The 25,661-nt window shown below is 42.8% G+C and overlaps 1 protein-coding gene across 3 annotated transcripts in view; it reads left to right on the forward strand.

The window, feature by feature from the left end:
• Positions 1–25,661, forward strand: part of Hpse2 (heparanase 2 (inactive)) — a 602,344-nt gene that overhangs the window by 554,191 nt on the left and 22,492 nt on the right. For all 3 annotated transcript variants that reach the window (XM_021151789.2, XM_021151790.2, XM_085833912.1), the window contains one exon: positions 19,894–20,039. In XM_021151789.2, coding sequence (XP_021007448.1) covers positions 19,894–20,039 — 146 coding nt within the window. The remainder of the gene's footprint in view (positions 1–19,893; positions 20,040–25,661) is intronic.

Consider the following 25,661-nt stretch of genomic DNA (forward strand, 5'->3'; position numbering starts at 1 on the left):
GTGTCAAGGAAACAGGATTTTCCAGGCACAGCATGGCAGGTGAGCTTGTGAACTTGAAGAGACTGACAACATACCTAAGGCCGCAAAAGCTCAAGCCAGACAAAGTCTCAACATGAAGAAGGGGAGGTGGTCATGAAGACTCAACCAAGGCAACTCTTATAGAGGGCAGCATTTAATTGGGGCTGGCTAACAGTTTTAGAGGTTTAGTCCATTCTCATCATGGCAGGAAGCATGGCAGCATGCAGGCAGACTTGGTACTGGAGGAGCTGAGAGAGTTCTACGTCTTGATCAGAAGGCAGTCAGGAGAAGACTAAGTCTTCAGCACTGGGTGGAGCTTAATCACTAGACGCCCTCAAAGCCTGCCTACAGAATGACACACTTCTTCCAACAAAGCTACACCTACTGCAGCAGGGACACATTTCCTAATAGGCCACTCCCTGTGGGCCAACTATATAAACACATAAGTCTGTGGGGGCCAAACCCATGCAAACCTCCACAGATGTCAGTTTCCTCAGTGCAGCGATGCTTGATATAGTAACCATATTCCAGGGCAGGCCTCAAGCCCAGGAGTAATTAACTAACACAAAGGGAACTTCATGTTGAGAGACAGGGAAGGGGACATGAAGTTGGGTGGGTAGGGACGTTAATTAAGATCTGCGAGGGGTGGAAGAAATGGATGAATATGATCAAGGCACATTGTATGAAATTATCAGAAAACCAAGAAAAACAGTATTTTTAAAAGATAATTGCGAGAAAGAAAGCAGGAGAAGCAGAAACCATTGTCCCTGTCAAAGTGTCCTATTGGAGTTTTGGTCCAATCTCCGGCACAAAGATCTGAATTTATTTAGATCTTTGACATTGAGAAAGAAAGGAGACAGAAGTATACTCTGCCATTTTCTCCTTATACTTGACAAGGACGCTTCTGTGGGGAGAAAAGGGAAGTCAGCATACACTGTGTAGACTTCAGTGCCTAATCCGTACAGGGGGTTTCTAAACATATTTTCAATTTCCCACTCATACTTCTAAAACAACCTCTCACTTCTCAAACTTCAGAATGATCCAGGCATGGTGGCACACGCCTTCAATCCCAGCACTCCGGAGGCAGGGGCAGGTGGATTTCTGAGTTCGAGGCCAGCCTGGTCTACAAAGTGAGTTCCAGGACAGCCAGGGCTACACAGAGAAACCCTGTCTCGAAAAACCAAAACCAAACCAAAACAAAACAAAACAAAAAGTTCAGAGTGGCATGGAAAGTGAAACTAGGAAGAGATGTCCCATCACAGTACTTTAGGAGAAAAGTGTGACTTTGCAGTTTAAGGCTCTATCACTGTGCTTCTGGAAGTGTCATCATGATCAAGCGATGCAAATGGCTTCACAGTAATGTCTTCATTTCAGATCCAATAAGCTATTTTCCAGCCTGAAGATTTCTAAAATTGGACTTTCCTTTGAACTTTGAAATTTTAACACAGTTTAAAGAATTTGCATTCCATTTCATAGTAGGTTCCTATGACAAATGTGACATTCCTTTCAACTTCTCCATCAACTGATATTATCTTATGCAAACCCTGTAAAACTATAATGACTCTCTTTAGTGTTTAATGATGGGTTTTTACTATTCAGGTGGGTGTACAGGAAAATGCCCAAGGTAGTTACTGAGATAACTCTGTGGCTCTTCATTTGCATTTATTGACGATAACAATTCTTTGGCAAAGATCTGCTCCAAAATATTCCCACCACTAACCCATAGTCACTTCCTGAATGGCAAAGACAAGGTGGTGGCTGGCAGATTAACTGTAGTTGGGTGTTGTGCCCTGAGTCAGCATCCTTATAGGAAGAGTTGAGCCACACCCCAGAAAAGCCCTGGGATAGAGGTAACTACTTATTTAATTTTATTTTAGTTCATTTTCTGTTGGGAATAACCTAGTTTGCCAAGATAATTTTGCTAGTTAATGACAGGTCACCTCTTCACTGGGTTTCCACAAGAGTAGTAGCATACTGAAGCCTCTACATAAGGCCTGGAATAAGATCAATAAGATCCATTTCTTCTACCTTTTATCTCCTCTGCCTTTGCCTCCTCTCAGGATTCCCTGATGGACATAGTCTTCATTTCCAAAGCCTGCTTCCCCTCACTTTGCCGCTATATCACATACCTCATACCTCAGATATTCCTTTCTTCATAAACAGCAAAGGAAACAGCCTCTATCACAGGACATAAGAAGAAACAAAGATGCTCTCTATCTCTACACTGATTTCCCCTTTACCACTGATGTGTCTGCATTCACAACCTGGTTTGGGTGGACCCTGAAGATTGTAAAACTATTACTATAAACACATAAATCCTGATATGAATAAAATGTTCTTAAAGCCATTGGGTATACAGCTGTGTGTGTGTGTGTGTGTGTGTGTGTGCGTGTGTGTATGTCCGTGTGTCCACCTGTGCAGGCACATGCAGCAGCCATAGGTTGAACATGAAATGTTTTCCTCAATCACTTTTCTACCTAATTTTTTTTTTTTTTTTTTTTTTTTTAGAAATTCTCTCTACAAATTGCCATTTTGGCTAGATTGGCTAGCTTTCTCCCCTGGGATTTGCCTGCCTTCATCCCCAGCCCTAGGATTACAAGTGCACACTACCAAACCTGACATTTTTACATAGCTCCTGGTGATCTGAACTTCATGTGTGCATAGCAAGCACTTCCCTCAGTGAGCCCCCCTCTCTGGCCCATAGCTATAGAACCAAATGAAAACAGAAAAGAAATAGTGTTTAAAAAGTGAAATAGGATATAATTTTGAAGCATTTCCTATCACTCTGATTTTGAAATCCCTAGGTAGAGATAGCACTAGGGCCTGTAGATTGTAAGCTGCTCTCCTGAGTACAAGTGAAACAGGGGGGCTGGAAAGCAGCATTTGGGCCATACTTTCCCACCAGCTACACACTGTAGCCATTTCCAGTTCCACCATGCATGCCAGATTGAACTAGATGCTTTTTTTAAGTCACCAATTTTAAGTCTCCCTTCCCTGGCTGATATTTTTTTCACATATTTGTTAATAAGTGTGTGCACAATAAAGGTGTTTTCTAATTCGGCTCCTTATAGGCATTGCTGCCACTCAGAGATAGTTTAATTCTTTAATTGAAGCAGTTGCAAATTAGTTTGTGAACAACACAGTGTTGCCAGGCTTTCCTGGAGCTCTCTGGGTGGAGGGCATCTTCACATGTGTGTTCTGGCTCCTTGAGCTTGTCAAAGCACTTGGCTGTTAGGGAAGCGTCTCCTCTGGAGTCAGTGAGCCCTGCTGTTGGCCTGGTAGAGCCATGGACAAGTCTGCACTCAGTGCCCAGCCTCAGTTCTGCTCTTCATATTAGGGAGGTGCTAGCACTGATAACAGAGTCAGCTGACGTCTCTGTAACCACACTTCTGAGCCTTCCCCTCTGGCTCAGCTTCTGGAGCTTGCCTGGAAGACAGTGATTATGATACCACCTCTCTGAGCACCTTATGATTAATTTTTCTACCTCTATTAAGTACTTTTGACGCAGAAAAGTTTGGGTGTTAAATGTAGGCAAAGCCCTTGAGGGGCAGAAAAGAGCCACTCAGCCAAAAGGGCCTGTACTTCAATTGACAGTTGAAGAATGAACCAATTAAAGAAACAAGCAGAGAATCTCAGGGCTCAAAGCTCTGCCTAGAAACCTTACTGGATCTGGAGCAACAAAAGTCTGAGCTCGTCAAAGTATGAGAGTGTTAGTTATGACTGCTGATTCTGTGCATGACAGCTGTGGTGGTGGTGGTGACTAGACAACAACAACAACATGATGATGATGGTGACAACAGTGGCAACAGCATCTAGCCAGGAAGCCAGCTGACCCCTCATCCACTCACGTATAGACAAGGCATGACTATGCCATGGCCTGACCCTAAGACCTTGAAGCAGACATGTAGTTTCATTTAAAAGCTCCGTTGTTCCCTCTGGATCTTTATTTTTCTACCTACTCTTCCATCCTTTCCTTGTGTTACCCTCCTCTCCTCCATACATATGTCATCTTCTGCATGTTCTCTCTTCATGGCCTAGCTGTTACATTTTCTTATCTACCTTAAACCCCACTGGCCCCATCATTGGGTCTTTTGAGAATATATTCAAAAATGACATACATGGGCAGGGGCATTTATAGAAAAATCATCATTAATGGCAACATCATTGAATATTTTAAGTGTATTCCACTCGCCAGGCACTAGGCTGCCTGCTCCTCTTACATATACTGTCCCGTTAATCTTCAACCTCTTGAGCTAGGCTCATGTATTATCTTTCTTACAGATGAGAACTCTAAGGCTCCAGAGTAAAGTACCTAAAAGGAGAAAGTCCTCCCTAGAAAGAGCTGGAGCTGAACTGGGATGCAAGCCTAACCTCAGTTAACGGGACAGTATATGTAAGAGGAGCAGGCAGCCTAGTGCCTGGCAAGTGGAATACACTTAAAATATTCAATGATGTTGCCATTAATGGTGATTTTCCTATAAATGCCCCTCCCTGTCCATGTATGTCATTTTTGAATATATTCTCAAAAGCCTTACTGTCACCCACATTAGAGCTTGCTTAGAGGATATCTTCTCGGAGAAACAAAACCCCAGTAGCCACAGAGGACACTCTGTGGAAAAGCTTGTGGCCCTCACATCCAGCCTCTCATTGCTGCCTTCCCAAGTTGCTTCTGTACAAACCGGGTACAAAGGTGTGAATCACACCCAAGAGCCTCCCTGTCTTAGCATTGCCCACCTACCTGCCTTGTGCTCTGAACAGAGCTGAATAAATACTCTAGAGCACTAGACTGTGGAGGGAGGTGTCCCCTTGTACCTCCACCACATTAATCAAACACTGAAAGAAGAAAACATAAGCAGGAACTGGCTCTTTGTGCCAGTGAGTCAGACATTTTCCCAGGCTTCATCAACTGCCTACCACAGTCAAGCAAGGAAAGGTTTTATGGTTTTAGAACATGAAGCTTAGCACAACTGAGTGGTTTACAGTGAACACAAGTAAGCGAACTGGAATTTGTATGCTGAGTTCTGACTCCAGAGCCCTAGATTCTCTGCCACTGTGGAGAGTGGACACAGCAGCCAGAACAAAGTGCTCCAAGAGGAAGCCCTATTGCAAGGGCAATGACTGCAATACAAGCACCTCATGCTTGCAAACCTTACTTGGCTTAGGTAAATGGAAGGGAACATTCTTCAACAAGCAATAACAAAAGATTAGACATCTTTACATATTATCTTCAAATAAATAATGTTAAGAGACACTTTATTCCCTCCACCACCCCAAGAAAAAACAGGTCCTCAATTCAGGCTTGTGAGAGTTTACATTCATAGGATATTCTAGAATGTTTGGGAAGGGGACACACAGTGTTTTCTCTTTGCTCCTCTGTAAGTCAGTGACTCTCCAAGTGGGGAGGTGAGGGTGTGATCTTTCTCCACTGAGATATTTGGCAGTTGTCAGAGACATTTTCAATATTACAACTAGGAAAGAGGTATGCCACTATCCAGTTGGTACAGGCCAGTGCACATCTCAGCCCTCAGAATAAACATCACCTGGCCCATGTTATCAGTAGTGATGATGACACAAAGGCCATATCTTAGTTCAGGTTCTTATAAGTCTAGAGAATGGATTGCTCCTGTTGTAAGATGCTGAGTCTGAGTTGGTTTGATATGGGTTGGGTTGGGTGAGGTTGGGTTGGACTGGGTATTGAGACAGGATCTTTCACTATGTAGATGAAGATTCTTGGCTTCAAACTTGGGCTCCTCTAACCTCAGCCCCCATGTTTCACCACGCTGGGCTTGCCCCCTGCATTCTTTGTAACTATGTTAGAACCAGGAATCTCCCAGGAAATCAAGGAGACTCTGAAATTTGGCAATACCCACCTGCCTTTCTGCTGAATTCTACTTTTAGAGTTGAGAAATGTTGGCTGCCTACTCTTTTCCTCTTCACTAAATAATGAATTTTCAAATTTGTCTGAAATGGCTCTTTGTATTTTGGACCCCTTTGCACACGGTGAGGCTTTAGACAATGACCTTCATACCTGGGGATCTGGCTCTGCTCAAAAGAAAGAGCCACAAAGAGCTTGTGCCCTGGAGTCAGTCTAAGCAAGAGGAATGTTTTCACCTCTTGCCTTCTCAAGTACCTTGTTCAGCCAGTGAATTATTCCCTCTGCTTTACTGAGTCTCACAGAGGCCTTCAGAGGAGGGGAAAGAATGAGGCTGCCTTGTAGCTGGAAGCAGCAATGATTCTGAGAGTGAAAAAGAAGTCTGAGTGAAGTCACTAATTCACTAAATAAGACATTTCCCTTGGGCAGTGTGGTTACTTCATTGAGTAGGCTGTCACTTCTTAATCCTAAAAATCAATTCTTATTTATAATTTGGAGATCATTAATAAGGGACTTTATCTGTTTGATTTCATGTATGCACTCATTCAACATTTATAAGACCTAGAGTGTGTCTGAGCGTTGGGTTTTCAGCTAGGACTACAATTTATCAGTTAGATAAACTACTTTATGTCTCCAGGCCTTGGTATCTTTGTCTATTACAAAGAGCAAATAGTTGTGGTTGTTTCCAGAACTCACTGGAAGAATTTGTGCAAATTTGAGTGTATCTTGAGCATTCAAAAAAATTCATTAGCCCACTCTATGAAGAGAATTTCAGCCTTCCACTGAGTGGAATACAAAAGAAATCCAACTTCAGTTTAAATAATGAGGGAGGCTTCGTCATTTCTAGGAGATAGTCTCAGAGCAGACTTCCTGGTCCTCTGGCTCTTACAATCTTTCTACCCCCTCTTCCACGATGTTCCCTGAACCTTAGGTATAGCAGTTGTATTGATGAAATATCCATTGGAGCTGAACTCCTAGTGCATTGATCTATGCATTGTATTCAGTTGTGGTTTCCTGTAATGGTCTCCATTTGCTGTAAAGAAAAGCTTCTTTGACAAGGGATGGAAGCTACACTTATCTGTGGATATAAGGATAAGGTTTAGAATGAAGCTAGTAATTTGCTGGTCTAGTTCTCCTCTGAGATCTATGATCTCACTAGCCCCAGGTAATTAGATAGGTTTCTAGTACCAAGCATGATTTCTCTTCTGTTGAGTTGGCCTAAGTCCTATCAGATAGCTGTTGGTTACCACCAAGACATGAGTGCCACTACTACACCTTTTGCATCTTGCAGCATTAGACAGTGTTATGGTTTATACTTGTCACAGCCGGATCAGACTGTTGCCTCCCTGGGCAGCTAACAAAGTACATTCTGGTTCTGTGGAAACTAGATCACAGGAAGGAGGCTTTAGGTTCTATTTGACTTGAACTCTCTGAGTCCTGTGTCCTGTGTGTGTTATCTGTCCCTCCTCCCTCCTAGATTGACCTCCTCCCTCTTCCTCAGCTAGATCCTCCTCCCCATTTTCCCATTTCCCCCTTCATGTCACCTATATCCTGCTAGTCTCCTTTTAAGTCCCTATCAGACCTGGTTTCTGTGGTTACTGTGTTACATCCTCACACCTGAAGATATGGAGCAAGGAACTACAGATGAGAGAGAATGCACCACACTTGTCTTTCAGTCAGTGTAATCTCTTCTGAATAATTCATGGTTTCATTTTCCTTACAGTGGAATAGTACTCCATGATGTAGATGTCCCACATTTTCATTTAGCAGTCATCTATCGCAGGACATGTAGGCTGTTTCTGTGTCCTAGCTGTTGTGACTACAATGGCAGTGAGCATGGCTGAGCAAGTGTGTCCAGAGTAGGATGCTGAGTACCTTGGGCATACTCCTTGGCAGGAGTAGAATAGCTGGGTCATCTGGTGAATGTATTTCTCAAGTGGCTGCACCACTGTGCACTCCCACCAGCAGTGAATAAGAATTCTCCTTTCCCCATGAACTCCACAACAATTTTTGCCAGTTGTTTTGTTGATCTTATCCATACTGACTGGGGTGAGATGAAATCTCAAAGTTGTTTTCATTTGAATTTCTCCAATTTATCAAGGACGATGAAATTCTTTTTTGAGGTATTTTTATCTATTTTTATTTTTTCTATTGACATCTATTCTGATCTCTAGCCCATTTTTATTTATTCATTTATTCACTTTACATCCTGATTGCAGCCCCTCTCCTCACATAACACTACCCTTAGAGAAGGGAAACAGCTCCCTCCGCCCCCAGTACCATCCTGCACAGCAGGACCAAGTGCATCCTCTTCCACTGAGGCCAGACAAGGCAGACCAGCTAGGGGAAGGGGATCCTAGACAGGCAACACAGTCAGCAACAGACCCCTATCCCCACGCCAATTGTTAGGGGACCCACACGAAGACCAAGCTCACAACTGCTACAAATGTGTAGGGAGCCTAGGTCCAGCCCCTGCATGCTCTTTAGTTGGTGGTTCAGTCTCTATGAACCCCCATGGGTCCAGGTTAGCTCTATGAATCCCCATGGGTCCAGGGTAGCTCTATGAACACCCCATGGGCCCAGGTTAGCTCTATGAACCCCCCCATAGGCCCAGGTTAGTTGACTCTGTAGGTCTTCTTGTGATGCCCTTGACCTCCTCAACCAGTCCTTCCCCTCACTCTTCCACGAGTCTCCCTGAGCTATGCCTAATATTTGACTGTGGGCCTCTGCATCTGTTTCCGTCAGCTGCTGGATGAAGTCTCTTAGAAGACAGTTATGTTAGGCTCCTGTCTGCAAACATAGCAGAGTATCATTAGTGGTATCAGGGGTTGCCTCTCTCCCATGGCCTGGGTCTAGCCTAGCTTTTAATTGGGCCATTTTTTCCTTGATTACTTGTTTGTTGAATTATTTGTATATTTTCCTTTTAGTCTCCTGTCAGAAGTATTCTTTCAAAAAAATTCCCTCCACTCCTATTACAGGAGAGATTTGCCATACTCATTAGACACATATCCCGCAAGGTTGACCACAGAGACAGCCTTCCCTTGTATCATTATTCTGTTCCTTCTAAATATCTAATAAACATAATTTAAAATCCTTTAGTATTCTTCTAAAATGATGTTTTTAGGAACTATGAAGTATCCATAGATGAATCTGTCATAATTTGTCTCTTAGTTAACTTATTGAACAATTGTATTCAGGTTTTTATCCCATTGACTCTTCAGCCAGTTATGATTCTGTGGTGATAATGAGGAAAAGATAGGAAATCATGTCAGTGTGTATATTATCTTTGATTCGTAGAGGGAGGGCATGGACTTGTGCCTGTACATGGCCAAGGCTTCAGATCACCTGTGTTACAAGTGTTTGTGAGCTGCTGTGTGGATGCCAGGTACTGAACCAAGAGCAGAGTGTGCTCTTAGCTCCTGAATCACTGAGAAGAAGCGTATTAAGTAGAGAATAAAAGCTGAAGCACCGCAGAGTCTAATGACAGTGCCAGTGAACGGCATGGCTGCATAGAAAAAGCTTCTCTAGGCTCTTGGTCACATAGCCAGTCGGTCACTTCATTCATTTTTCAGATTCCCTGAAGAAAAGTGTCCAACTGGCTTAATATTGTCAGCTACCTCAAGGGAGCTCTGATTAGCAGTGCACACTCACAGCTGAATTGTCTGAGAGAAAATCAGGTGCTGTGGCCAGGAGGGGACAGATGATATGTGCACATCAGCAAAGTAGCTGCAACTGTCTCACAGATAATCTTTGCACATATGTATGATCTTTGCTTAAGAATAAACTGTGAGATGTATAATTATTGAATCTAATGATATCAACTTGGGGGTTTGACAAGTGTTTTAAACAGCAGAGTGTTTTAATAGCATCCTAGATCTTAGTTTAATCTGCTATCCAAGTTCTTGAAACAAGAATAATTCAAGAGGCATTTTTTGCCTCAACTAACGCACCCATTACATGTTTTATTACAATAAAATTATTATTTCTATCTTTGGATCTTTGAATCCAGAGCAGACAGTGCCTCACCTGCTGTCTTAGTAAGGGTTTCTATTCCTGCACAAACATCATGACCAAGAAGCAGTTGGGGAGGAAAGGGTTTATTCAGCTTACACTTCCACACTGCTGTTCATCACCAAGGAAGTTCAGGACTGGAATTCAAGCAGGTCAGGAAGCAGGAGCTGATGCAGATGCCATGGAGGGATGGTCTTTACTGGCTTGCTTCTCCTGGCTTTCTCAGCCTGCTCTCTTATAGAACCCAAGACTACCAGCCCAGGGATGGTCCCACCCACAAGGGGCCTTTCCCCCTTGATCACTAATTGAGAAAATGCCTTACAGTTGGATCTCGTGGAAGCATCTTCCCAACTGAAGCTCCTTTCTCTGTGATAACTCCAGCTGTGTCAAGTTGACACAAAATTAGCCAGTACACCTGCCTTCATCCAATAAACATAAAACTCAAAACTCTGAACATAAAAGGCAAGATATAGAAGGGTAGGAGGAAGCCCCAAAGGGGATAGGAACTCCACAGGAAGACCAACAGAGTCAACTAACCTGAACCCTGGGGCTCTTAGACCGAACCATCACCCAAAGAACACACACAGGCTGGACCCAGGCCTCCCTTACATATGTAGCAGATGTGCAGCTTGATCTTCATGTGGGTCCTGAACAACTGGAGTGGGGCTATCTCAAAAGCTGTTGCCTGTATGTGGGATATGTTCTTCTAGCTGGGCTGTCTTGTCTGGCCTCAGTGGGAGAGGAAGTGCCTAGCCTGGCAAAGACTTGAAGTATGGGGAGGGGGTGGGGAGGAAGAAGTCCCACCTACTCAGAGGAGAAGGGGAGGGGGATAGAGGAAGGATTGTGGGAGAAGTGACCAGAAGGAAGGTCAGTGAGTGGGATGTAAAGTGAATAAGTTAAAAAAGTAATTAAATTTTTAAAAAAGGCAAGATAGAAAGGGTCTAGTTTATATACTAAAACAATAAATCTTCCTTCTCTAGCCCATCCAATAGCTCTGAGTGATAGCACTGGATCAGAGAGAATTTCTTTTCCTCCAGAAAAGAAAAATGCTCAAAGCACACTTCCATCACATAGAATTTTCTGGATCTGGCTTAAAGCTCCCTCTTTGGAGAAGTTATAAGAATGGGGTCCTTTCCCCAGCGTGTCAGCTCTGTTGGACCACATCTAGTGATGGACCAATAGCTGTATTCCTCGTCATTTCTCCTTGGCTCTCCAAGGACAGATGCCTAAACCAGGAGTATCATCTGTGTTTGCTAAGAGTTAACTATGATTTTGTGACCTCGGAGGTCACATAAGAATCTCTATGAAGAGAAAAAAATACTGTCACTTTGCTAGCCATGTCAGTCCATATGTGTTTTCCCGAAGCACAGATTAGTGAGAGCAAAACAAACTGAGGTGCCTGAGGCAAGACCACACCAGCCCCTGACATGGGGTGGTACCGCTTCATTCCCATCCAGCCTAGGAATCCTCACATCAGCTTTAGGTAAATTTAATTTGATTGTTCACTCAATTTAAAGATTGTTTATTGATTACCAATGTCTAGGGCCCTAGAAATACAAAGATAAATGCTTCAAGGAACTTTTATCCAACCTTTCCAACACACACAAGCATGTGTGTGTGTCAGGTATGTTTTTAGGGTAAGATGAAACATAACAATGTACATTAAGAATATTTTCATGAAGCTAGAATAAAGCTAGGAAGAAGCAATATTTATTAAATATTTTCTTTTTATGTTTTTTATTGGATATTTTCTTTATTTACACTTCAAATGTTATCCCCTTTCCTAGTTTCCCCTCCGAAAATCCCCTATCGCTCCCCCCTCCCCCTGCTCCCCAACCCACCCACTCCCATTACCAGTCCTGGCATTCCCCTATACTAGGGCACAGAACCTTCACAGGACCTAGGGCCTCTCCTCCCATTGATGGCCAACTAGGCCATCCTCATCTACATATACAGCTAGAGCCACATGTAACACCATGTGTTTTCTTTGATTAGTGGTTTAGTTCCAACGAGCTCTGGGGGTACTGATTAGTTCATATTGTTGTTCCTCCTGTGGGACTTCGGTCCCCTTCAGCTCCCTGGGTACTTTCTCTAGCTCCTTCATTGGGGACCTTGTGCTCCGTCCTATGGATGATTGTGAGCATCCACTTCTGTATTTGCTAGGCACTGACAAAGGCCCTCAGGAGACAGCTATATCACATCGAGCACTCTGATAGATGCTTCTAGATCTCATTTAATGCCTATGAGGACAAGTTTAAAGGCAATAAATAAATTTTAGGATTTGAGTGATTATATATTGCAACTTTAAGCAAATTATTTCTCTACTTTTGTTTCTCTAAGCAAGCATCCATGTATTCCTCAGTCAGAAAAACAGTGTTTCTTCTGAATTTCCAAAGGGATACAAGTGTTTCCTGCTCATGTGTTATTTTCTTTAGTTAGCTCATTTTATTGAGAGATGTCTACATGTGTCTTTGCCAAATAAGTCTCTAGAGACATAGAGGTCTCTAGAGGTAAAGATGTCTTGTTCATCTTTACAACTCTTAGGGTAAATAGATAGAATACTAGTATAGCACTGATATATGCTTAGAAAATGCTAATAACACCAAAAAATCAATTAATGGACCCACAGCTTTCATTGGATTGGTCAGAGCCTAATGCCACACTCCAGCTCCCTTTTTGTCCTCCTTTGTAATGTATCAGTAGTCTTGGGGCATACAATTAAGCCAGTCTGCAAGCCCACATCTGGTCACATCTCCACAAGCAACTTCCTCTTGTTACCTTTCCGGCCTACCGGCACATATTGTCAGAACTATAATTCACCAGACCCCTAGGTCTAGAAACCAAACTCCAAGTTTCAGCCCATGCAGATTCAGACAAAATGTCAGAGGTGATCTGGGCAGATTCCTAGGATCTTGTTTATTCAATATGTGATCCAGAAAGGAGTGCTAACTTAAGAATGGGGCACATGCCTTCATGAAGAAGAGGGCAGAGCTTAGCCCTCTGAACCATGGGTCTCTTTGTCTGATTCTAAATTTTTATAGCTATTAAGCTTGAGAAATAATGAATGGATAAATACAAATCCTGAAAACCCATGCAGTGGATCCATAGACATAAAAACTGACAAAAGAATCCAGAACTGACTCATAGAAGCATCTGTCTGTAGTCATTACCTGTATCTCTTTAATGCTGTTTCTTATGGTTGTATTTTTACCTATTTGTTCCTGGTAAAATTTGGCATCACCAAGCTCTGTTGCATCATGGATGGGTTAGAAGGAAATGGAATTGTACATAGAAAGGAAACACTGCTATTGTTGCCAAGCAACCAGTTGCCATCCCATCTTCCAGAGTCTTAAAATGTCATTGTTTCACAATCATGAGTCCTCTTTCATACTTATTTTATGTATCCAACCAATCATCCAGTCCTATCAGTCCTAAATATATCTCATATTACTCTTATATGCACATCCAGTCCTGTGAGTGTTAGCATGTCCTAAATCTATCTCACATTACTCTTCTCCAACATAACTTCCTTACCCAAACCATGGTCACCATCCTCATAAATTAGCTCCTTAGTGGTTTTCTTCAATCCACCTTCTTCACAGTTGTGAAAGCCAACCTGATAAATATAAACTAAATAGTGTCACTGTCTCTGCTTCACCCCATAATTATAACCTTTTCATTTATTTTAAAGTGACATCTAAAACCCTTAGGGTCTTGAGAGCTGGCTCTGCCATCCTCTTTTTGACCCACTCTTGCCCTGTTTGCAAGGCCAATGGGGCTGCCTTCAGGCTGTGACGCTGAACCCCTCCCTGTCCCAGGGTCTTTGAGCTCTCTTCCTCTCACTTTTTCAAGCCTTAACTCCCACTCTGTGGGAGGTTCCGTTGCTGCCATTGGCTGGGTCAGATGCTTTGCTATAGGAGCTCCCTGACTGCTGCTCTCCTTTTGCAAATATTTCTATCAGAGCAAGGCCATTCATTATCCTTCAACCATATGGCGAGGTACTGCTCCAGAGCCTTAAACACGTGGGTATTCCACAGCTGAGTCTCAGCACCTCTCCTCGGCACCAGGCAGTAGGATTGGTTTGGTCATTTCAGACCTCAAGGATACAGCTCAGCAGTTAATCTAGTAAGCTCTGTAGTCCTCTGTCAGTTTCTCTTTTCCTATTTGTTTTGGTTCAACTCATTCCATACACTGCCTTGTCTTCCTTTCAGACAACAATTGACTTTTTGACAAATACTGAGTGAAAGAGAAAGATTTAAAACCCCTGTCACCGTAGTGTCACCTGCTATTAGTTTTCCCTCTCCAGCCAATAAATGGACACGATTTTTCTTCAGCTTCTCATGCCTGATACATTTAAAGAATGTCTGTGTCTTTCTCTGTCCCTTGGAAGCTGTAATACATTCCTTCCTTTGGAAATTTCTCACTGTTGACATAAAAGGTCATAGAATTTTCTTTTCCCATTAATGACTCTTACTGTCTGAGAACTTCTGCAGTGTTCTTTCATCCAGTGTCTTTGTAGTTAGTTTCTGTAAATATATGTATTTATATATTATTTTCTTTGATATATAGTCATATTTATCCTATTTTTCATGTTATTTCCTTAAGAAATTATTTGGAATCATCACATTCGTATATATTTATTGTGATTAATTATATAAATAAAATATATTCATTTAAGAGAAAGAGACAAGGAAAGGAAGGAAGGAGAAAGTGACAGGGAAAGAAAACAATTTGATTCTGTGGAAAAGTAGTTTTCACAAGGGGACAGTGAGGACAGAGAGGTGAAGAGGGAAGGGAAAAGGGAGAGAGATGGGAAGGGAGGGGAAGAAGGGGGAAGGGGAGAGAGGGGAAGAGAGATCCAGTGGGGTTTTGTTTTGTTTTCCTGTTTTGTTTTTGTGTCTGTCTGTCAGTTTGTTTTAGAAGTGGACGAGGTAGGGGGATGGAAAGGAAAGAATGAAAAGGCAGTCTGAAAAGGTTCATAATAAAAGTTCCTACCCTCAACCAACATGCCAGTCACAATCCTCCATTCTCCCAAGAGAGGAGATGATTGGCATCACTGTAACCTTGGAAATGATTGGCATCACTGTAACCTTGGAGATGATAGGCATCACTGTAACCTTGGAAATGATTGGCATCACTGTAACCTTGGAGATGATTGGCATCACTGTAACATCCCTTTTGCAGCAAAACAATTCAGAGATGGAAGCCTATCAGCAAACCTATCTGTCTAAAGAAATCACGAATAAGAACCCATTCATGAGATTTGATTTGTTGTATTTTACATGATATCTAATTCATTATTTACTACATACAAAAATCATGCCTGTGTGTGACTTTCAGGAGAAAACCATGTAAAACGTTATTGTGAGTCCACCATGCAAACAGCTATGAAGAGTTCCATCAGCCTGTGTTACTCCACACTCCACTTTGCTATTCCCCTGGCTCTTCCCATCCTACCCAAGGGCACCAGTCTATGTTCTCCGCTCTGTGTGTATGTGTGTGTGTGTGTGTGTGTGTGTGTGTGTGTGTATACACTGCACATGTAGCATCTTAGGACTCATGTATTAAAGGATTCACCTTTAAACTGTGAGCTTGTGGTGAACTGAAACTTTTAAGAGTAAAAGCCAGATAGTAGCCTTCAGTGTGTGAGAAAACCCATAGCCACTGTCTGGGCCACACTCCTTCCCAGGACACATAGCCCTTGAACTGGGCTTGGGATGGAAAATGAAGACTTGGCAGTGATTCACTGTTTTAGAGTGAAAGCAAAGAGCTCCTTCAGAGAGGACATCAAATGGATGGCAGGCAGAAGGGAGTGTAAGGCACTTTGAAAAGTGTCTTCTCTACAAATGGAAAATCAGTGAGTCTGCCAACAGAGCAAGTTGGAGGGTTAGCACTGAATTCTCCTCGTTGCTATGCTTACTACCCGGCCATCATTGCTAGAACACTCTGAAAAATATTTTTTTTTAATTTCATGATCTAAGCTTCAGAGGCTTCCATGTCTTTTCCAATAAAAATTTTTATTATAAAAGATTGAAATAATCTAATAGAAAAAATTTTGTGTAGTTGTGAACATCTTCTTCATCTTCAGAGTAGACAGAAATACAGGAAGAGAGAGAGAGAGAGACCCCACCCAAAAGTTGTTTGTTAGTCCCTGTCATAATTATGGATTAAAAATTTTAATACTTAAAAGTGTTAACTCTCCTCTTTAGAGTTATGAATGTATTATAATTCCAAAGTCTCAACAGCTTTGGTTTAGGTATTGGATAATCTAATCCTAAAATGTTTCTGTCTGCACAAAGCCCCACTATAAACTAAGCTTGTCCTGAGAATGGGATAGCATGACTTGTTCTACCAGATTTCAAACTGGAACATAGAATAGTGGTCATTAAAACAGTGTTGTAGGATTGCAAGGCAGGAACTGCACGTTTACATATACAGTGATCCCTGGCACGGACTCAGCCTGAAACAACGTAAACAACAATAGGCAGGGGGAATTGTGATTTCTAGAGGTTGCAACATTGTTAGATCCAGGGTCAAAAACAAAAATCACAGGCATAAAAGAAACAGTGGCATATGATACATTTAAAACCAGATCAGTAAAACGTGTCCCTGAAGAAGAGCTGATGACAGTTCTCCTAAAGATTCTACTGCCTTAAAGCTCCTCTAAGATGATCTTGAGAAAGTCAAGAACTAGATGTGGTAACAAAATAGACAAATCAATAAATTCAAAGTCCAAAAGGAGGCCAAGCAGAAAATCTGGGTCTGAAAAGCACAATCATTGAAGTAATTCAGTACATGGAAATTTAACTATTATAAACACCCATACACTTAATAACAGACCATTATAGTATGAGGGTGGAATTGTCGGAGCTGAAAGGAGAAACAGAAGAAAGTTACAGCAGGAGATGTCAGTGCTTTGTTCATAGCAGAGAGGACATCTAAAGAAAAGATCTGTTAGGGAACAGAAGGCCCAAACCACAATAAATCACGTAGGTCAAACAGAATTCCACCCAACAGCAGCAGACACATCATTCTCATTACACCTGGGACATTTTTCAAAATACATGAGGCCACAAGTTAAATCAAACATGACATGTACATAGAATGGAACATGATTCAACCTTAAAAAGAATGGAGATTCCAATGTGTACAACATAGATGAGCCTTTTGGGTATTATGCTATATGAAATAAGACAGTCATCCAAGGAAAAATTCATGAGTCACTTACCTGAGATGCACAGAAAGCAGAATAGTGACTACCAGGAGCCCGGGGGAAGGGGATGGGGCTAAAGTTTAATGGGTCAGGTTCCATTTTACAGCGTGAAGAGAGCTGTGGAGACGAGCTGTGGCCGTGGTTATGTGATGCTGTGAGTGCATTAACTCCTAAGCTGTCATGTCTACCTGGCTAAGATACAAATTCCTACGTGGATCTTTCCATGCCATGCTGAAGAAAAGGCTGTAGTTACTAGAAATAAGCATCGCCATCTTTAACCCATCCATCACAGACTCCTCAGGGACTCATCCAGGGTCCTCAGAGTCCTTCTTGAGATGGCATGGCATTTAGCTACCTCACAATACAAAAGGACCACTTAAAGTTAGGATAGCTTGCTGTGATTTTAACTTTATCATTACTAATGATGAGGAATACTCAAGCTGACCTTTCGGAAGTATGTTTGCTACCTTTACATGTATTTTGAGATTAAGCAATATTTTTCCTAAATGTTGTTTTTACTATGAATATGCCTTACCTTAATTGAAAATCTTACCTTAGTTGAACATTGTCATAACACAAAGATCATAGCTATGTCTAAGTGCAAAACTGAGAGCAAACCTATTTAGCTTTTTCAGATTTTCTGAATAAAAAGCCAAGTGTTTGTGATAAAACATTGGAATGAAGAGTAATTTTTTAAAAGGAACAGACTGGGTTGCAATTGGAGAAACAGTGTGTTGTGCATGTGCCTTTTATTCTGAATGCTCTGGACTGTAAGAATCAGAAGTTACATCACAGTCGCTTTCTATACTAAAACTAAGGGTCACTTCTGGAGTCTGTGTCCACAGAGTGTTTGCCTGTAAGCTTCCTTGTACCTTTATACAATGTAACTTTCTATTTCTCAGACAAAGTAAAGTGTTGCACCACTGTTGGAGGAAAATATACCCCTATTTTTTGGGTGGAGGACCACTGACTAATTTTGTGACCTCACATGTACCTTTGAGCTTTCTGAGCCCAATTTCATATCTATAAAATAGAAAACATCTCCAACCAGAAGAGAGATTATATCATACCAAGCTATTAGTAGCCAATTTGCAGCTTATTAAACTTTTATTATTTTTAAACATGTTAGAAATCAGATATGAAACAGATACCCTATTGAAACGTGATAGGCCATAAATAAAACACACAAAAATTATAATCAAGAGTAAATTAAAGAAATTAAAAATTATTGATGTAATTAGAAAATTTTCAAACATTTACATTTTAAGTACTATGAGACTTAACAGCCTTCTATGGCCACATAGAATTAGATTAAACAGTTGGGCAGGGCTTAAAACCTCCTATCAGAGCAGATGTAGAACTATGCTGGTGACGAAGGTTCTTTAAGATATTTGTTCTGATTTATAAAATTTACTAGACATTTTTGGGCCACTGATGTGATAAATGATCACACAGTTTAAACATACACACACACACATACACACATGCACACACAATACACACACACACATGCACACATAATACACACACATACACACACGCTCACACACACACATACACACATACTCACACACACACATACACACACATACACACATACACACACACACACACACACACATCCCCAAGTGCCTTCTGCCTGGAAAGAGGAACACAGTGAAGACCACTTGATGTCTTTAACACTAAAAAGTCTGCCCTGAATTCCAGAATTTGAGGTGGGTCTTACATGGGTGGGTTATAAACACTGAGTTCATAAACCATCAGTTAATATTAAGAGTTTACACAGCCAGCCTCCATCTTGGACCCTGCAGCCGCCTCGATGTTGATGCCTAAGAAGAATTGGATTGCCATCTATGAACTCCTTTTTAAAGAAGGCGTGCTGGTCACCCCAAAAGATCCACATGCCCAAACACCCCAAGCTAGCTGACAGGAATGTGCCCAACCTTCATGTAATGAAGGCCATGCAGGCTCTCAAGTCTCGAGGCCAGAGGCGGCTTCTGTCATGGATGTGGTCAGCCACCTCAGTTAAAGCTGGAGATTATGTTGTATTGAATAAACTTTAAAGAAAAAAAAGTTTACACAATACAAATCTCAGTTATAAGTTGTATCAAATACAAACACAAGCTGTGGTAACAGCAAATACACAAAATTAAGATGGTGGTAGGCAGACTTTTGTAAGCTTAGACACACGCTGGCTACAGAGTAGATATCTATTAAGTAGTTATAAATCTCTTTAGGAACATTCTTTTTATCACCAAATATTGAAAATAACCAGGAACTAAAACTCTCTACAAGCTTTATTCTGTTTGTTTTTCTGGCTCTGGAGTGGAGACCTCACCCCCATCTCTCTGACGCTCCTCCAGGGCAGTGTTTGGAGAAGGATATTTTATATTCTTATATTGGTGACATCGTAAGGATTAGAAATGTCCACTCTCCAGCTTCACAGAAACCACATGAAAGCCAGCATGAAAATGAGGCCACAGGAAGTAAATTTGGAAATGTAAGCCTCTCGCCCCAACTGGTTATTTCGTTTGAGAAGAACTTGGTTCATTTGTCCACAAGCTGCTCTGAGGCCACATCAGTTAACTCTGCCCCACTTAGTCAGTGGAAGGTTGTGTTAGAAAGGGCTCTTCATTATCAGCTAGCAACCTGCTCTAGGAGGGTAGCCACACTATATTCCTGGCAGGACGTAGTCTCTGACCCGTGTTTGTCAAGTTTTCTCAGCACACCTGAGTGCGCATGCGTTGTCTCCCTGACTCCACCTCTCTATTCCCCTCAGGACTATTGGCTTTCTCTGCTTTACAAGCGTCTGATTGGCCCCAAAGTCCTGGCAGTGCACGTAGCTGGGCTCCAGCGGAAGCCTCGGCCAGGAAGAGTCATCCGAGACAAACTAAGAATCTATGCTCACTGCACAAACCACCACAAGTAAGTCTTCCCACAAACGGTGGGAGCAGAAGGTCACCCAATAGCAGCCCCTCTTAGAAAGCCGGGGTCCTGGGACCCTTCAAAGCCCACCTTTGTTCACTTGGTCTTAACTGAATACTGCCTCTGTGGTCACCATTCTCTTTGCAGGTTGCCGAGGACTGATGGCTTCTTGTCAAGGAAGCCTTTCGTCTCTAGGATTTACTCAGGAAGGGTCCAGACAATGCTTTTTGTTCAGTCTCTTCCTCAAGCAACAAATGTTTATTGGGCACTTTGGCTGTGCCAGTTGATGGGATGCCCACAAAAATTGTGTGTGTGTGTAAACCTGAGCCAAGACAAGAGGCTGAGTGTGACGCTCTGACCCACCACAGAGCCTAAGAAAATACGTATCTACGGCACCAGAGCACGTGGTGTAGACTGGTTGGGGTCCCACCTAGGTCTCTGGAAAGAGTGTCCAAGGGGAAGCACACTAGCTTCAGGGACAGTTCCCGTATTTCAGAAACCTCAGCCATGTTAAGTGTTAAAAGGCTGTGAAATGTAGACTTCCTTTGGAGGCAAAGAGGTTCTGGAAGCATCGGGACCCAGTGTGGTACTGAAAGCTTATCCTCCTTTAGGCCTGAAGTATTGGGCATCAACACAGTTCTCTTTAAAACAGGTAAGTTAATTACTAGTGAAGTTTGGCAGGTTTTCTTTTTAAGTTTAAAACATACAGACCATAGGGGAAATTTTTAAAACTGAATCTAAAACAAAAACCAACTGGTCATCTATGTCTTACATCACTTCCTGTTTAAGGCAGAGGCGATTACCCTGGGAAGAATTCTTTCTCTTACTATACAGAGAAAACCTGGGGGCAGGACTGCCTCCTGGCTCCTGTCAGACCTCCATCCAGGGCCTATCTGGGCTGATCAAGGGGAGGAAATCACAAAGAGCTGCTGTGGTCGGATTACACCATATGTTCCTTCTCCGGCCTTGATGAGACAGAGGCCAAGCCTGTTCATTCCTCATGATAAGATGCTTTCAAAGCCTCACTGTAAGCAGAGGTGGGCGCCAGGGGCTGTTGTCTTCCCTGTAGATACAAGTGCCTATTGTAGAGGAGGGAACGCTGTCCTGGGGACAGGCCAGAAGCTTTCAACATCCCATTTGCTCAGCAGGAAGCTCTGTCCCTTACCTGACAGTGACTGACTGCTTTATGGCCTTGCCTGGAATTATCTGATCATCACACAAGGCAACATTGTATTCCTTGTCTGTGGCAGGCCCTGAGGCAACCACCCAAAAAGTGGACCCCAGCCTCAAGAGAAAAAAATTACGCCTGGCACCTTCTGTCCCTATTGGAAAATGCACCAGTCTGTGGCCTTTGTAATAGTAGTCTGCATCCAGGAATAAGCCAGTAATACATATAAGTGCTGAGAAGGATTTGTGTGTCCTCACTGAGGCCTCCCCATGGAAGCCCTTCCCAGGGCTCACACTAGTGCTCATGGACATTCTCATGAGGTCTCACTTCCATCCTGATGGTACCTTGAACCTGGGGCCAGTGGTCCTGTGTATGTTCTTTGTGTCTGATACAGTGGCAGGCATGAGAAAGGTCTTTTAAGTGCCTGACCTGTACATGAAACACAGTGCTCCTGACTGAGCTGTAGTTACTGTGCTTGCTGATCATGTCAGCTAGAGGGGGGAGTGTAATAAAATGGTATAGAATTCTACCACTCACTATCATGAGACCTCCAACAATCCCTCCCTGCCCCAACTATGCCCCCGCTTCTATGGAAGCCAATCAGAGAACCTCTTGAAAGGAGTTCCACCAAGCTCCTATCAAAATAAACTCTCCTTCTCATTAAAAGAAAGAAGACTTTCATAAACTACTACAATAATGATAAGGACCAAGTTAAAGGTCTTTTTCATTCCTTCAAATATGTAAGGAATGGATACTTTTGCAAGGTCTCCTCCTTGCACTAAGTGTCAGGTGCCCAGATAACTAGGCACAACGGTAGGAGAGACACCTGCTCCTAGAAGCCATGTATCTCTCTTGTCTCACAGCCTCACCAGTTAGGAGCAGCACTATTGGCTGATGCACATAAGTTTCTTTGTAGGCAAAGAAGACAAAACTACAGAATCATCTCTTAATGGATATATTGGCTTCATACTAATCGACCTTGGCGAACAGTCTGAAATACATAGCCTATATTAAACAGGAGCTTAGGCTGCTTGTACTTCCACAACCCTTTGAGGTTCTGGAGAGTCTGTGGCACCCCCTCTGTACAAGAAGTTCTACAGACTGTGTGTCCCCTGTATGTCAATGGCAGCCTACTTGTTGCAGAGTTTTTCATTTGAAGAAGGTTCTTAGAGATCAATCAGCCTTGTACCCCACAGAGCATAGACATCCCTTTTATATCTCCCTGGTAGTCATTTGTCACCGACTAGGACACCTTCATGTCTCTCATGCATTATGGATCCTTTCCGACCTCACAGAGCCTGATCCCCTAAAACTGATTTAGGAGAAGTCAGGTCCTCACACCAACACCAGCAAATGCCTCTGTCCTCGCCTGAAGTTAACCAGTTATACAGCGCTGGCAGGCCTTCCATTCCATGCAATCAAGTGTTGACAGAGAAACTGTTTTATGGCCATTCTGCTGAAACTATGTATGTTTCTGGGGTGGAGCTGAGGTCCTCAGCCACACTCAGAACCAACTGAAACCTAGTGAATGTTGAAGCAAAATTGAGCCTTTTGGGGTTCAAATTCGTTTATTATTGGCAAAACATGACTTCCTGTTTTTCAGAAGAAGTTTTTTTTAAAGCTCATAAAAAAGGTTCCTGAGGTTTCTTGGACATCAAATGACTCTTACAAAACAATATTTTGATGAGTTAAGTGTAAATGAATCAGAAACATGTGGATTAAATTTCCCTTAAAATACACAGGGGCTTTGAAATTAAGGGGAAAAATGTTTGGCAAAACAGGGCCTGAGTTTTACCAAACCGAAAACCTTTGAATTAGATTTGGAGACAGTGGAGCAGCTCCATTCTCGAGCACATTAACTTTCACTGGGAATGATCAATGACTGACGCGCATCAGCCCCTTCCTTTTCCCAGACTCCCTGCTTCACTGGAGATGTTTCTAGAACACGACTGTTTTCTGTCTGGAACTCAAGACACACCTCCCATCTGACATCTCCCACCTCCTGTATCCAGGATCTTCCCATTCCAGCATCCCTCCTCTGACTCACTTCCTCCTCCTCCCATGGCAACAAAGAGAAGATGTCAGGCAGGAGAAGAGCAGATGAACTCCAGATACATGGGCTGGCTGCTGGTGAGAACGTCTCACCACAAGTGAGACGTGCGGCGGGGCAGACATTCTACCGAAGCAGCTTCTCCCCAGAAAGGGGCATTTGCTGGGATAACCAAAGGCCACCAGGCCTTGACAGCAGGCAGTAAAAATGGCAAGCTGACCAGGCCTCCAGACACCATTTTTAACAGAGTACATACTCCTCTGGGATTGGTTACTTGCGGACAGAGACTATCCATTCTTCAGTGTATTCTCAACACAATGCTCTAGGTTTATGTGGGAACCCCTTCCCAAGAATGTGTCTTTGTAGCCGAAAGTCCTCTGCTTCGTGCCTTTGCCCATCAACCAAGTAGAGCAGTGTATGGTCCGAGCAGTCTTCATTACCAGTTCCTACCTACGAGGTCCCTGAGTTCTTTGAGAACCTGTTCAATTAGTTCCCTAGGCTATGCTGGTTTGTCTGTCCCAGGAGAGCTATGTACATGGAAATCAAGCCATTGCCAAGCAGCTTAGAAAAACAGTGTTCCCTACAGCAATGCTGTGTTTCAGGTCTCCCTCCAAACCACCAGTTCCTCACATCCCACCCTTCTTCCTAGTCTCTAAGGGCACATTCTACCCCAGCTTGCCAAGGAGAAACTCATAAATGCAAGCACGTGCTTTTCTCCTCCTCCACGGCTGGCCTTTAAAACGATTGTTTAATAGTTGCTTGCAAAAGGGTTTACTGTGGTCTGGCTAAACTGATACCCACCCATGCCTATTTTGCTCACACTCTGAAGCCCACAGTACCTATAGCTAGTGATGTCTTCATCTGTCTTGTACATAGCTCAGCTAAGCTGAGATCCCACCTATAGAAATGAGCTGATACTCTTCTTCAGAGACAGTCACTGCCAACGCAAGCCGCCAGCATCCTTCAGAACTCAAGCCTGCTCAAATCAGTTGGCATTCTCTTCTGAATCATTTGACTGCCAAAGCTAATTTACATGCTGCAGGGGATTAGAATGGAGTTGAGGAAGGACTGCATAGGGGAGCCATTTAATGATTTATCAGAACACAAATGCAGACCTCCAAGAAGCCTGAACACAACAGTGTACCTTCTTACAGATGTGACAGGAAAACGTCTGATACGTAGCCAGGAGGATAGTCTGGGAGTCCTTCTCATAACCTCAGTGTTTTGGGTTTAAGATTGTAGTTCCCAAACCCAACTCATCAGCCAAATATCTTGGCAAGATCTTAATACATATTCCCAGGCCTCAAACCCAAATGAAGAGAACCTTGTACTTTAAAACTTGTATGTTATCCTACCAGTCTGCCCTTGGCTGTGTAACTTTCTCTCATGGCCTCTGTAAGAGCAAAGACCAGTGACCTAGGAATCCAGGGGTTCATATCTGCAAGCAGCATTTTCCTCTGGGCAAAGTTGTCTTAGAGTTTCTCTGAACTCCTCTTTCGAAGGCTGGGCTGGGTCATTTTTTTCTGTTTCCTCTCATTAACCCATCCAGATGGGGCCCCACGGGACCTCTTAGAAACAAGGTCTTTTTTCCTACAGAGAGGGAAATCGTTATAGCTTTGCTGATACACACCGCAAGGTTCTCCTTGCATGGGCCTATGTTCCCCCTAGCTCAAACACCCTGCTCACGTCTAAAGGGATTCTAAAATGGCGACTGGGAAACTGAAAGAGCTGTGCGCCTCAGTATGAACAAGAATATAAAATGCAACATCATGATCCCATTTTCTTCTCTCAGGTTGGCAAAGATGTTTTAAAAGATAAATACCCAGTGTTCTTAAGGGCATGAAGAAATGGGTACTCTTAAAACAGAGCTGGCAGAAGCAAATTTTTACAAACCATCTAAATAACATCAATATACTCAAAATGTGTGTATTTGTCAGAATAAGTGATGTTGTCATGGGTTAAAAAAAAAAAAGAGTTTCACCCAAGACCATTAAGATGCCTCAGTAAATAAAGGCATTGCTATCAATAGTTATTATCTGAATTTGAGCCCCAGGACCAAAGCCAGTCTTTAAGAATGGCCAGACCTAGACGGCTTCCAGTAAGAAGATTTATTTCTTGTTCACACTCCTTTTCCACCGTGGCTCCCTGGGGCTCTGCTCTCCATATTCATTTCAGCACCCAGGCCTTTGTGACCAAGATCATCAAGCTGGGAAGGGTGGCATGTGTCTGTAATCCTAGCACAGAGAAGACTGAGGCAGGGCGTTCATCATTCACTGACATAGCAAGACAGTGTGTCTTCAGAAGTAAAAACCAAACAACACGATGCCTCCATTCCTCCCCTAGCAGGGGCAGCAGGCATGTCATCAGATGGGCAGTTCCTCTGCATCTCCCCAGAGGTCTGAAC

This window comes from Mus caroli, unplaced genomic scaffold, assembly GCF_978045245.1.
Source record: "Mus caroli unplaced genomic scaffold, Mus_caroli_1 scaffold_20, whole genome shotgun sequence".
Taxonomy (NCBI): Eukaryota; Metazoa; Chordata; class Mammalia; order Rodentia; family Muridae; genus Mus; species Mus caroli.